The 13120-nt window shown below is 37.3% G+C and overlaps 1 protein-coding gene across 1 annotated transcript in view; it reads right to left on the reverse strand.

Annotated features, from left to right (window-relative positions):
- LOC108706607 (myotubularin-related protein 7-like) overlaps positions 1–13120 on the reverse strand; it is a 33183-nt gene that overhangs the window by 18050 nt on the left and 2013 nt on the right. Inside the window, exons 2-6 of the mRNA XM_041579496.1 lie at positions 11857–11979; positions 10927–11089; positions 9348–9505; positions 7245–7373; positions 3247–3381 (exon numbers count right to left, since the gene is read on the reverse strand). Coding sequence (XP_041435430.1) covers positions 3247–3381; positions 7245–7373; positions 9348–9505; positions 10927–11089; positions 11857–11979 — 708 coding nt within the window. The remainder of the gene's footprint in view (positions 1–3246; positions 3382–7244; positions 7374–9347; positions 9506–10926; positions 11090–11856; positions 11980–13120) is intronic.

Here is a 13120-nt window from a genome sequence, read left to right on the forward strand (position 1 = left end):
AACCCTCAATTGTTTGATTGAAACTTACCAGAAGCTGCTGCATTTCTCACCCTAGGCTTATACTCAAGTCAATAAGCTTTCCCAGTTTTTGGAGGTAAAATTAGGTACCTCGGCTTATACTCGGGATGGCTTATACTCGAGTATATACGGTAAGTGATAATTTTGAACTTTATTTCACAGAGAATTGCTGAAAAATCACTTGACATTTTTTATACCCAGACCTCCATATGTCTTTAAGAGTCTGGGCCCCAAAGCAGCTGCTTCTCTAATTGTAAATATGAACCTGTTTTTATTTCATTCCCAACTGTCACGTATAATGGAATACATTTAATTTGCACCATAACAGTAGGTATACCAATTTAATTTTAAAAGGGATTGAAACTATTTCTTATTGTTAAAAGCTATTTTGCTTTCAGTTAAAGAAACAGAAATACCTTAATCTATTCTAACAATAATAAACATTCCCAGTTATGATTTCTTGAATTACACAATGACAAGTGGAGGATAGACAACTGCATATGACAGCTAGGTGTCAGCCTTTACATATATAACCAGGGGTCTATAATTAACCAGAAAAAAGCTTTGCCAGGAGGCAGAACAGTTTCTGCATACATGATTTGGACAAGCAGTAATTTAATTTGCTGGAATATCTATTAATTTTCTTATAATATACTGTTCTTTCCCCGGTCAGTGGAATCTCCAGACAGATCTAGAAGACAATTACATACATCTTCTGGAGGGCACTATCAAAAGTCAACCTAGAATGGATAGTGCCAGCTCCTCCCTACTACATCCAATAAAATCTACCATGTACAGTGTGACCATACCTATAAATAGCCAAATTACAAGTGATCTTCGGATTGTACCTATTAACTGGGAGAACTGATCAGTAGGGGATCAGTCAGTGTAATCACTTTTATGCCAATTTTAAAGGAGACATGAAAAAAAAACAAATGTTGTATGCAATCATAAGTAATATATGGTGTTGCTTTTACATGGTGCTAAAAATAAATATCTTTAAAAATAGCCCCTTTATTGGAGCTCCCTATAGACAAATAAGGGGTGGGCGTGTCCTAAGGGTACCTGCCAGAAGCCCAGTAGGAGGGGGACAGCCAAACACAGCCCTGCAGACAGGCTTCAGTTCCCTATCAGGTCCTGCTAGCTGCTGATTGGTTCCTGTCCTACAGTGCAATGAGCTGAGAGCCGCTCACCTGCACAGCCTGGGAATTAAGGGAGCCAGAAGTGGAAGATAAGGGAAAACCGAACCTGGTTAGGGTGAGAAGAACTAAAAGGAGCCAAAAAGTCCTTCATTTTGCTACTCTCCAAGTCCTACCCCCTCAGAAGCCATGTTCCAATATCTTGCACTGATGAGATCTAACAAGACTGAAACTGTCTGCAAGTTTGGATATATGGCTCTGAACCATTAGGCTGTATCTGTGCTATAAAACCAGCGGTTCTGCATGCTTTGTTGGCCATAGGGAAATAAAGGAGTGATTTGCATGATGCCTTACGGGAGAATTAAAACTCTCATTTTTGGTTTATAGGCAGTGCTGTGTGTATGGCATGAGACAAGTAAATACCTTCGTATTTCAGAAGGCTACGCTTTGAAGAGAAGGGAGGAATTAAGCTTTTTGCAGAAATATTCACTAGATCAGCCTGAAACTACTTTTTTAAGCACAATTCTTCTATATCTAAATGAGTTAAATGCACTGGTACATTCCTATTTTTTTTTTTACACAAAATGTCTTCTTTAACAATACTTATATATTACAATCTCTGTCTTTTTTGTAATGGGAACCTCTGATAATCGCCCTCTGCAGTACCAGTCTGTTCTTTAAAGGAAACTTTAAAGGGATACTGTCAAGGGAAAACATGTTTTTTTCAAAACACACCAGTTTATAGAATTCTGCACTGAAATCCATTTTTCAAAAGAGCAAACAGATTTTATTATATTCAATTTTGAAATCTGACATGGGGCTAGACATATTGTCAATTTCCCAGCTGCCCCCAGTCATGTGCTCTGATAAACTTAAATCACTCTTTACTGCAGTACTGCAAGTTGGAGTGATTTCACCCCCTCCCTTTCCCCCCCAGCAGCCTAACAACAGAACAATGGGAAAGTAACGAGAAGATAACAGCTCCCTTGAAGATCTAAGAACAGCACTTAATAGTAAAAGCCAAGTCCCACTGAGACTGATTCAGTTACATTACAAGTAGGAGAAATAACAGCCTGCCAGAAAGTAGTTCCATCCTGAGGTGCAGGCACAAGTCACATGACTGGGGCAGCTGGGAAACTGACAAAATGCCCCATGTCAAGATTTCAAAATCGAATATTAAAACATCTGTTTGCTCTTTTGAGAAATGGATTTCAGTGCAGAATTCTGCTGGAGCAGCACTAGTAACTGATGTGTTTTGGAAAAAAACATGTTTTTCCATGACAGTATCCCTTTAAGGCTAGGGACACACAGGCTGAAGACTCCGCCTATTGTCAGCCTGCATATTTTTTGCAGGCTGGGAGAAGCAGATCTGCTCAGTGCCCCTGCTGCTTTGATTTGAATCCAATCAGCCTGTGTGTGGTCACACACACACAGTGGAGCTGAAATTGAGGTCAGCCAAATAAGCAGAAGAGGCATCTCAGAGGTGATCTCAGCTTCAGCTCCACTGTGCATGCTCATAGGCTGACAACAGCCAGAGTCTTCAGCCTGTGTTCCCATACCCTTAGAAATAACCAAACAGGGACTGAGTATGACATGCAACGCAGTTTGCCCTACTATAAAGGATGCAAATCTGCTGTCTGTCATTTCGCTGTTTATATTTGCTGCATATTCTGAAGAACAATGCATTGCAACATAATGCTGATGTGCACAGCAATAAACAAACATTTTTCCTACTGGAGGTCCATGTTGAAATATCCGGTCAGAATCACTGGTCATTTCTATCTGGCCAGTCATTAACCTGTGTCTGTGGCATGTGAATGATTGTTTTGAAACATCAGCAATATTGGCAAGTGCCAAGGCTTAAAATCAATATTTTATTCTAAAATAAACTTGCCATTGCATGATTTCACTTGTAATTAAACTCCTATAATCAGACAAGGTGCTTTTTGGACATATTGTAAGAAAATAAAAGTCCACTAATGCAACTATAAAACAACTGCAGCTCACTGAAGTTGATGATCTTATCTCCTTAAAATTAAATAAATTAGAGTCCTATCAATCATGAAGTCCATCCTATATTGCTACCTACCTTTGGTCGTGTATCAACAACATAAAGGAAATCACTTCCTGGATTTGCCTTTCTTATAGCCTGCAGCATCTGTTCATCCTCAAGGCACCGTGCACTGAAGCCAGACAAGGGCTGACTACTTCGACAAATAGAAGCCTATATGAAAGAAAAAAAACAACAATAGTTGTTTCCTTGCAGCTGTTTTTTCTAAGCACTGTTTTTCAAATATGAACAAATCTTTAGAACAGTAAAAAGAAAATATAAATAGGTATATGGACGGTCACGCTCTCCATAATTTCCAGGAAACTACACTGGCAAAAGTTCTTCGGCAGTAATAAAAGGTTGTTCTGAAGGGAAGGCCATCTCCCATAGACTCCATTATAAGCAAATAATTCTAATTTTTACATTTCCTTTTTCCCTGTAATAGGATAGTACCTTGCAATTGATCCTAACTAAGATATAATTAATCTTTACTGGGGATAAAGCAATCCTATTGGGTTAATTTAAAATTTAAATAAAATTCTAGTAGACAGTATTGATATCCACATTTTTTATCCAAAACCTCAGGTCCCAAGCATTATCGATAAAAGGTCCCATACCTGTATCGTGAAAAATAGTAAATGCTTAAATAACACTGCAGGAAAAGATACTATACCCCATAACAGTATATTCTTAGGGTGCTGTGGTGCTCCAAGCCTTGGGGAAGATAAATGCGCATACATATACAGGTAGAGGATGCATTATCTGGAAATCCGTTATCCAGAAAGCTACGAATTACGGAAAGGCCGTCTCCCATAGACTTTTATTATAATCAAATATTGTAAAAATCATTTCCTTTTTCTCTGTAATAATATAACAGTAGTTTTAACTTGATCCAAACTAAGATACATTCATATGAAGTAGTTTGGGAACCCCTCTTAATTCTTTTGAGCTTTTTCATTGGCTGAGCTTTCAAAGTAGCAACTTCCTTTTAATATATAACATGCCTTATGGAAACTGTAGTATTTCAGCAGTGACAAAGTTTATTGGATTAACAGAAAATATGCATCATAACAAAATTAGACAGGTGCATAAATTTGGGCACCCCCAACAGAGATATTACATCAATACTTAGTTGAGCCTCCTTTTGCAAATGTAACAGCCTCTAGATGCCTCCTATAGCCTTTGATGAGTGTCTGGATTCTGGATGGCGGTATTTTTCATCATTCACCCATACAAAATCTCTCCAGTTCCGTTAAATTTGATGGCTGCCGAACATGGACAGCTTGCTTCAAATCATCCCATAGATTTTCCATGGTATTCAAGTCGGGGGACTGTGACGGCCATTCCAGAATATTTTACTTCTCCCTCTGCATAAATGCCTTTGTAGATTTCAAAGTGTGTTTAGGGTCATTGTCTTGTTGGAATATCCAACCCCTGTGTAACTTCATCTTTGTGACTGATGCTTGAACACTATCCGGAAGAATTTGTTGATATTGTGTTTAATTCATCCCACCATCAACTTAAACAAGAGCCCCAGTCCCTGAACTAGCCACACAGCCCCACAGCATGATGGAACCTCCACCAAATTTGACAGTAGGTAGCAGGTGTTTTTCTTGGAATGCGGGGGTTCTTCTTCCACCATGCAAAACACTTTTTGTTAAGACCAAATAACTACATTTTTGTCTCATCAGTCCAAAGCACTTTGTTCCAAAATGACTGTGGCTTGTCTAAATGAGCTTTTGCAGACAACAAGCGACTTTGTTTGTGGTGTTATTACAGAAAGGGCTTCTTTCTCATCACCCTGCCATACAGATGTTCTTTGTGCAAATTGCGCTGAATTGTAGAACAATGTACAGATACACCATCTGCAGCAAGATGTTCTTGCAGGCCTTTGGAGGTGATCTTTGGGTTGTCTGTAACCATTCTCACAGTCCTCCGCATATGCCCCTCCTGTATTTTTCTTGGCCTGCCAGACCTGAGTTTTACAGCAACTGTGCCTGTGGCCTTCCATTTCCTGATTACATTCCTTACAGTTGAAACTGACAGTTTAAACCTCTGAGATAGCTTTTTGTAGCCTTCCCCTAAACCATGATACTGAACTACGTTTGTTTTCACTTCTTAGTGTTGCTTTGAGGATCCCATGCTGTCACTCTTCAGAGGAGAGTCAAACAGAAGCACAACTTGCAATTGGTGACCTTAAATACCTTTTCTCATGATTGGACACACCTGCCTATAAATTTCAAGGCTTAACAAGCTAATCCAACCAATTTGGTGTTGCCAGTAATCAGTATTGAGCAGTTACATGCATTCAACTTAGCAAAAATTACAAATTTTTGCACAGCCAGTTTTTTACATTTCATTTAATTTCATACAGCTTAATACTGCTTCACTAAAAAAACCTTTATTCAGAAAACCCCCCAGTACTCAGATGTTCCTGGGAAATGACAGACATATCACTGTTAACTTTTTTGTTGAAAATTGGAAGCAAATCCAGCCTATTGGGTTTAATTAATGTTTAAACAATTTTTAGTAGACCTAAGGTATGAAGATCTAAATTGAGGAAAGATCTTTTACCCGGAAATCCTCAGGTTCCGAGCATTCTGGATAACAGGTCCAATACCTGTATCATAATAATGCAGTCAGAACCATTAAACAGCAGCTCTGTTGTCTATCTTGTCAGGCACAAGTGTACTTTAAAAAAACAAAAGTAACTGGCAAGATGTAAAATGTCATGCTATAATATATTGAATATATTCAAAGTGGTCAGTCAAGGCAGATCATTTTGGAGCAAGAATGGAAGAAGCTGCGCTTTACAATAACAGTAGGTGAATATTTCTCATCTATGCTTCAAGTATTAAATCTAACTACACAGCCCAGTGTCACAAACCTAAAATTCCTGTGAAGTGTCTACAAAAGGATAGTTGTTTCAGATACCTCGTCCTGCACTATTACTCTAAATACATCTTATAGCAGAGCTGTGTGTTATTCAGGCTTGCTAGGTGATCAGTGTAAGATTTTGAATATGAATACAAATTTAGAGATGTGGATTGGCTTTTGTTTACTAGGTGAGTTTCAGCTTTGCAACAGTGATCAAAACAAAGTTTATTGAAGGGACTAAAAATGATTCAAACATACATCAATAGACACCAAGTGAGAATGATGATACAAAAGCATCAATTACTGAAAAAATATTTAGAAACCAAGTGTCAAATTGTAGCCTTTTGGTGAAAATAAAAACACTAAGGGGCAGATTTATTAAGGGTCAAATTGAGAATTAAATTTATTTTTATGGTCGAAACTGTCAAATTCGACTAGGGAATTATCCAAACTCGATTCGAGTTTTTTAAAGAAAAATTCAAATTAGATTTTCGAGATTTATCATACTCTGGCCCTTTAAGAATTAGAATTGGACTATTTGCCACCTAAAACCTGCCGAATTCCTGGGAGAGGTCCAGTGACCAATTTAGAGATGTTTGCAGCCCTCCTGACATTCAAGTTTTTTGTTTGGTCGAATTCAAATCAAATTCAATTCGAGTTTTCTGTGCGGTAAAATTCATCTGAGTTTTACATATTCTAATTTTTAATAAGTCATCCCCAATTGTATTTCGAGTAAAATCAAATTCATGTGGACCATTCCAGTGACCAATTTGGAGATGTTTGCAGCCCTCCTGACATTCGAGGAAAAAAACTCAAATTGAGTTTGGTCAAATTTGAATTGAATTCGAATTGAATTCAAATCGAGTTTTCGGCTTGGTAAAATTAGTCCAAGTTTGACATATTTTAATCTTTTAATAAATTATCCCCCAATCGAATTTTGAGTAAAATCAAATTCATGTTAAAAAAAACCTCACATGAATTCAAAATTCAACCCTTGATTAATCTGCCTCCCCACCTTGGGAAAGGCCAACATTTCTTTACTGGACAAACTCTATAGCACCCCTGTTCCAAAATATGAACAACAACAATCATTATTATCCTTTTGCTGCTAATTAAAAATATTTTTTTCAAGTAAAAAAAAGAAATGAACAGATACTTACATTGTTATCTTGGCAGTAATATGAAAGAGTGGGAAATCTTCCCCTGCTCCGGAATTTGGAACTGCCAACGATTATTGGCACAGAGGCAGATTTTGGCACATAGAGCTCTGTAGGGTATGAGTCACATACCTAAAGAGAAGAAAGCATATAGTAAGTCAAGATCATATTTACTTACTGCCTTTGAGGGAATACATTCATTTATCATTTCAATTTCTAATAAGGAAAATGAAGCCAGAGTCCACCCACAGAAATGTCTTATGCTGTTAAGAGGATCTCAGCACTCCCATTTCACAGTAGCAAAACTGACTATTTCACATGAGGGTGAATATAACGTGTTCCGGGAATCCATTCAAGAAAAGTTTACAGTGGGTACGAATGCTGGAAATCTGCCATTACTGTCAAATATCTTTTGCTGTCCAAGACAGTCGCACTCATTAGTTGGCTGGTAACACACACAAATATAAGTATTACAATCTGTGTGTGCATTCTGGCCCATTAATGGTGACCGGCAATTGTAGATTACAAAACTTCTTCTGCCAAAGTAATAGGATGAGGATTTCTTTTTAAGGGGACCCTCGCCTTAAAAGTTAAAGGCGATGTCCACCTTTTGCAAAGTCCTACCAAAGTAACAAATAATAACAAAAATGCCTCCTTTACACAATATTTGTAATTAAAGTATTTGCTTACCTTATCTCCAGGTTAAGTGCAGATGCAAAGGCTTCCAGTGTGTACAGTGCTACACAATATGTTGGCGCTATATAAATACATATATTATATAATAATAATAAAGAGAATCAGTAATGACTTTGTCTTCTACCACTTGCACTGTATTAATCCTATTGGTTGCCAATACAAATGAGTGAGAAAGAGACCAGGCAAGCGTAGAAGCATCGGGAGCCGTTTTGTCATAAATGATTTTCTCTCATGAAAGGATAAGTAATCTCCTACTCCAGTCGAGTCGACAATTTTTTACCAACAGGGTAAGCACATATTTTAATAATTAAAAACATTTAAATGAGACATTTTTGCTTATGTATTATATATTATTATGTATTATCAGGGCCACCGTTAGAAATCACGGGGCAGACATCAGAGCTAAAAAAGGTAACCCCCCCAAGGCACACACAAGTTATAAAAAGCTATTGGGGACCAGGGCCCCCCCTATAAGTTAAAAAAAAACATTAGCGCCAGGTCCCACCATAAAAGTTTTTTTTTTAAAAAAGTATTGGTGCAAGGGCCTCTCTTACAAATTAAAAAAAATTGGGGCCCCAAACAATATTTTTTAAAAAAAAACATTGGTGGCAGGGGCCTATAGATTATTAAAATAATACATTGGTGGACAGGGGATTAAAAAAAAACACACACACATTGGTGTTCAGAGGAATTGAATTTGTGGCTTCGGGACTTCAACTTTGCCTCCATTCGTGACTTCGGGTTTTTTCGGCACTTCAGTACTTCAATTCCGGCTGTTTCCGTGACTTTGAGTCTTTTCGCTGCTTTGGGACTTCGGCTATTTTCGTGGCTTTGGGTCTTTTCGGCGCTTCGGCTGTTCGGCTTTTTCAGCACTTCCGCATTTGGGCTGTTTGGGACTTCGGAAGGAGGCAGCACAGCTTCGGCACTGTCAAGGGGGGCCCGGCTCTTTGAAAAGTTCAGCACTGATGGCGGCCCGGTGTATTATGTATTATTTTTCTTAAATTTGCATCCCGATGATGTAAACAATGGTTTTCAAATTCCATTTGCAAGTGGTATTTCGTTTTAATGGGTAATGTAACGAAAGGTGTGAATTTTAGACAGTTCTTGAAACCCACAGCAACCAATGAGCAGATAACATTCACTTGTTTTAACGCAAACAGCTTTGTGGTAGCTTTGGGTTATTACACCTGGAGCAAACTTTGCACCTTACTATTTATTCAATAATTTTCATTTTTTTTGCAGAAATGTTAACAGTTTAATCTGAATGTTTGGTTCCACAAACCCTAGTACCTTGGCAGAGGTTTGTATGATAAACTGAAATAGAAAGTGGAGAGAGGATACCTGAGGATAAAACAGCATATAGTTCAGTTGAACATTCCCTTAAGAAAGACAACACAAAAGGCCACTTACTCTGTAATCTCTATTGACATCACTAATCTGCCAGAGACTTTTTGGAAGACCCATGCGATTGTATTCTTCATTCAAGTCAATTAGTTTCCAGCCTTCTTCCTGCTCTGCCTTGTCCAAATTTGGTTTGAAGGAGAAGCAATAAAGCTCCTCATATTTTACTGAAAAAAAAATACTATAAGCTCTTTCAAATAAGCAATTTAATCAGAAAATAAATAAATCATCATTTAGCAAATTAATAGCATGCAGAGAGCTGCTACTAAGCAGGCTCAATAGGGCTTGTTCTGACATACATTTTAATATTGTTTAAGTTACCTGATATTTATGGATTTTGTTATTTCTTGAGCTAAACTGTACCCCCTTACGTATTATATTGTAGCCCCCCTTTAAGTTTGTTCTGCAGTTAAGTTTCTGCTCTTCTGGGAAAAGATTGGCTTTATTGGACCAGTTATGATCATAATAGTCAGTCACTACTCTCTTCCTGACTAAACCAGTGCATATAAAGCTATGAATCATTTAAAGATTTATAGTCATTATGTTTATAGTTCACATACTGTGCCACTAGGTGCTCAAAATGGTTGATGGAAAGGACTAGCCTGAAAACTGCACTCATATATTACAAAAAAGACTCTAAAGGGCAGATTAATCAAGGGTCGGATTGAAAATTTGAATTCGAAATTCGAGTTTTCTAGTCTTTTTATGGTCAACTGTCAAATTCGACTAGGGAGTTATTCAAATTCTATTCGAGTTTTTTAAAAAATTTTTATCATACTCTGGCCTTTTAAGAACTCGAATTCGACAATTCGCCACCTAAAACCTGCTGTTTAAGTCAATGGGAGAGGTCCAGGGATCAATTCTGAGTTGTTTGCAGCCTTCTTGACATTCGAGTTTTTTTTCTGAGAAAAAACTAGAATCGAGTTTTTAAAATTCTAATTGAATTCGATTCGAGATTCCATTCATCTGAGTTTAAAAAATCAGATTTTTAAAATAAATTTTGACTAGTGGAATTTCGAATTTATGGGAGTTTAGGGGAGTTTTTAAGAACTCACATGAATTCGAAATTCGACCTTTGATAAATGTGTCTCCCCATGTATCCAGCAGCAGTAACTTATAGCAACCAATAAGATGTTTGCTTTTGAGCAAGTTCCCAGAAAATGCTATCTGCTAATTGGTTGCTATGGGTTGTTGCTCCTGGGCAAACTTAGTGCCTTTTAATACATAACCCCCCCTACAATCCATGGCATTAGGGGCCAAGCAGCCTGTGAAAAAAACTGAACAGGCTGTAGAATAACCTGCAGTGCCTTTGGGGTGGCAATGCTTATGTTATATACACTGCCTGTATCCCATACATCCCAGCTATCTGGATGGTCAACTGCTCTGGCAGCTACTATCCAGAAATATGACCAAAACAGTTCTTTTTTGCTAAAAAGTAAAGATTATACATTGATATTTCAGAAATATATGATAAAATGTGAGCTATGGTTTTTACTTACCCTTTGAAAACCTTTTTGAAATTGGAAAGTACATGGGGAACAGGGAATCTGAATTTACATTATCTGCATCTTCCAACTCAAATCCTTACCTGGTCGTGACAGACGTACCAAGGATAAATAAATATCATGGCAATCTCGTTCCTGAGGGATAATGAGCTGAATAACTTGGAAATTTTTGCAGCGGATAAGTATTGGACAACCGCTGGTTGCAGTTGCTTGTTTTTCAATAGAAGAGATCTGGCTGTAAAGGATCTGTAAATAAAAATTAAACTCAACTTAAATCAAAAGCAATCTGAAGTTAAATGTAAAAGTATGCTACTAGTTGAGCTGTGTGAGTTGGTAGATATACAGTAGACACATGGGAATGCTGTTATAACCGGAATAATATAAGCAATATTATAATAACTGAACAGAAGTGTGGGGGGGAGGGGTTATGGCCCCATCATGTCACAGTCTGCGGATGCAATAAACACATGAATTCTAACATATTAATCAATTTATGATTAGATATTTTCACATTTCTCAGTGCTGGCCTTGCAAATTAGTCCTGGTTTAGGGCCCCAAGTATTAATGGGGTGCACTTGGTAAAATAGCAGAGAAAATCTTAAATGACATTAAATAAATACATTATTAATTATTACCCCCTGATTAGTGTTAGATAATCAGTATATGGATCAAAAAGATCATATCTCTTTATTTTCCAGTCACCTTCTGGATTACAATAAAAACAACTAAAAACATGATATCTATACACATATATTAAGGATGCACAGAATCTTCTATTTTGGATCCGGCTGAACCCCCGAATTATTTGCGAAAGATTCAACCAAATACCGAACCGAATCCTAATTTGCCTATGCCAATTAGGAAGGGGAAACATTTTTACTTCCTTTTTGTGACAAAAAGTCACGCGATTTCCCTCCTCACCCCTAATTTGTATATGCAAATTAGGATTCGGTTCAGCCGGGCAGAAGGATTCAGCCGAATCCTGCTGAAAAAGCAGTTTATGGTTAACATACCCAGGTTTCTTTACGTGTTTCAGATATATTTTCCACAAAAATGATGTGGGTCCCTGTCAGATATAAGGTCCCCAATGCAGCTTTCCTGGAGGATATACGGTCAAGTAAACGGACATTTTCAACCTTTGAAGAAAAAAAATGCATAAAAAATGTTTGATCCCTGAAAAGTTGACACACATTTAGACAAAAAAATTTTTTTGCAGCAAGCACACTGTCATTTGACAGGATATGAGTGGTGCTGTTCACCGTTCCACCTGTAGCCTGGTTTTTAAATGGTTTTAGGGACACTTGTCCCGGACTTCATCACTTCCACTATGGAGTCTTTTTGTTATTTAGTTTGTTGGTGGTGTGTGTATGGGTCTTAATGATATGGATTAAAAGTTACGTTTTAGCTTTTAACTACTTCTAACTACGTCTGAACTGGTTAGCTTTCAGTCAACAGGGCTTTCAAGGCTTTGTGCCTGGCCCAGCCGATAGTGTTTGTTTTTGGTCTAATATTATACGTTGTTCAATGAACACTAACCTGCAGACAAATTCCACTTAGAACTTATCTATACTCACAGCAGGGCATTATACACATTTAGACAATATTAAGCTTTTATATATATATTCAATGCTTATGTAATGCTATATGCTCAATGCTTATGTACTTCATTGTTTTGCAAAAAGCTCGTAGCAATTTCCTTGCAACAGAATAAGATAAAGAACATCTGTAGCAGTCTGCAATTGCCTTAAATTGGGTTTAAACAAATTATTTCTGGATCCAGAATGGTGACTGGACCAATCCTTGCAACAAATTTATATTTACAAGTTCCAGGTTATTCATAGAAATATATTTCAATACTGTTGTGTGTGTATGTGTGTTGAAAGCTAATTTCTTACTCAGCCCTCCATGACATAATTAATTAAAAAAAATTACAGGTACAAATTGATATTTTAATCTTTTTCAATTTGTTTCTATTTCCTATTTGTGACTGTTTATCCAATAGTCAAGCGTAGCTTTTCCTTTCTTACCTTCTTGTGTCTAAATTTCTTATCTTATGTAATGTTGTCTATATTTTACTCCTTTTAAGTTTTACAAAACGTGTTTCTGCCCCGCCCACTTTTGATGAAGTCACTTTCGGTTTGCAGCACCATCACTTCCTGTTTGATGGTGGTCTTTGCCCTAAGACTCTTATTTTTTTTTTAATTGAAGCTTGTGTCGTTTTTCAGTCACCCAATTGTCAGTGTCACACAGAGTGACCTTGCCCCAAGACTTATGTCA

This window comes from Xenopus laevis, chromosome 1S (assembly GCF_017654675.1).
Source record: "Xenopus laevis strain J_2021 chromosome 1S, Xenopus_laevis_v10.1, whole genome shotgun sequence".
In the NCBI taxonomy this organism is placed as follows: domain Eukaryota; kingdom Metazoa; phylum Chordata; class Amphibia; order Anura; family Pipidae; genus Xenopus; species Xenopus laevis.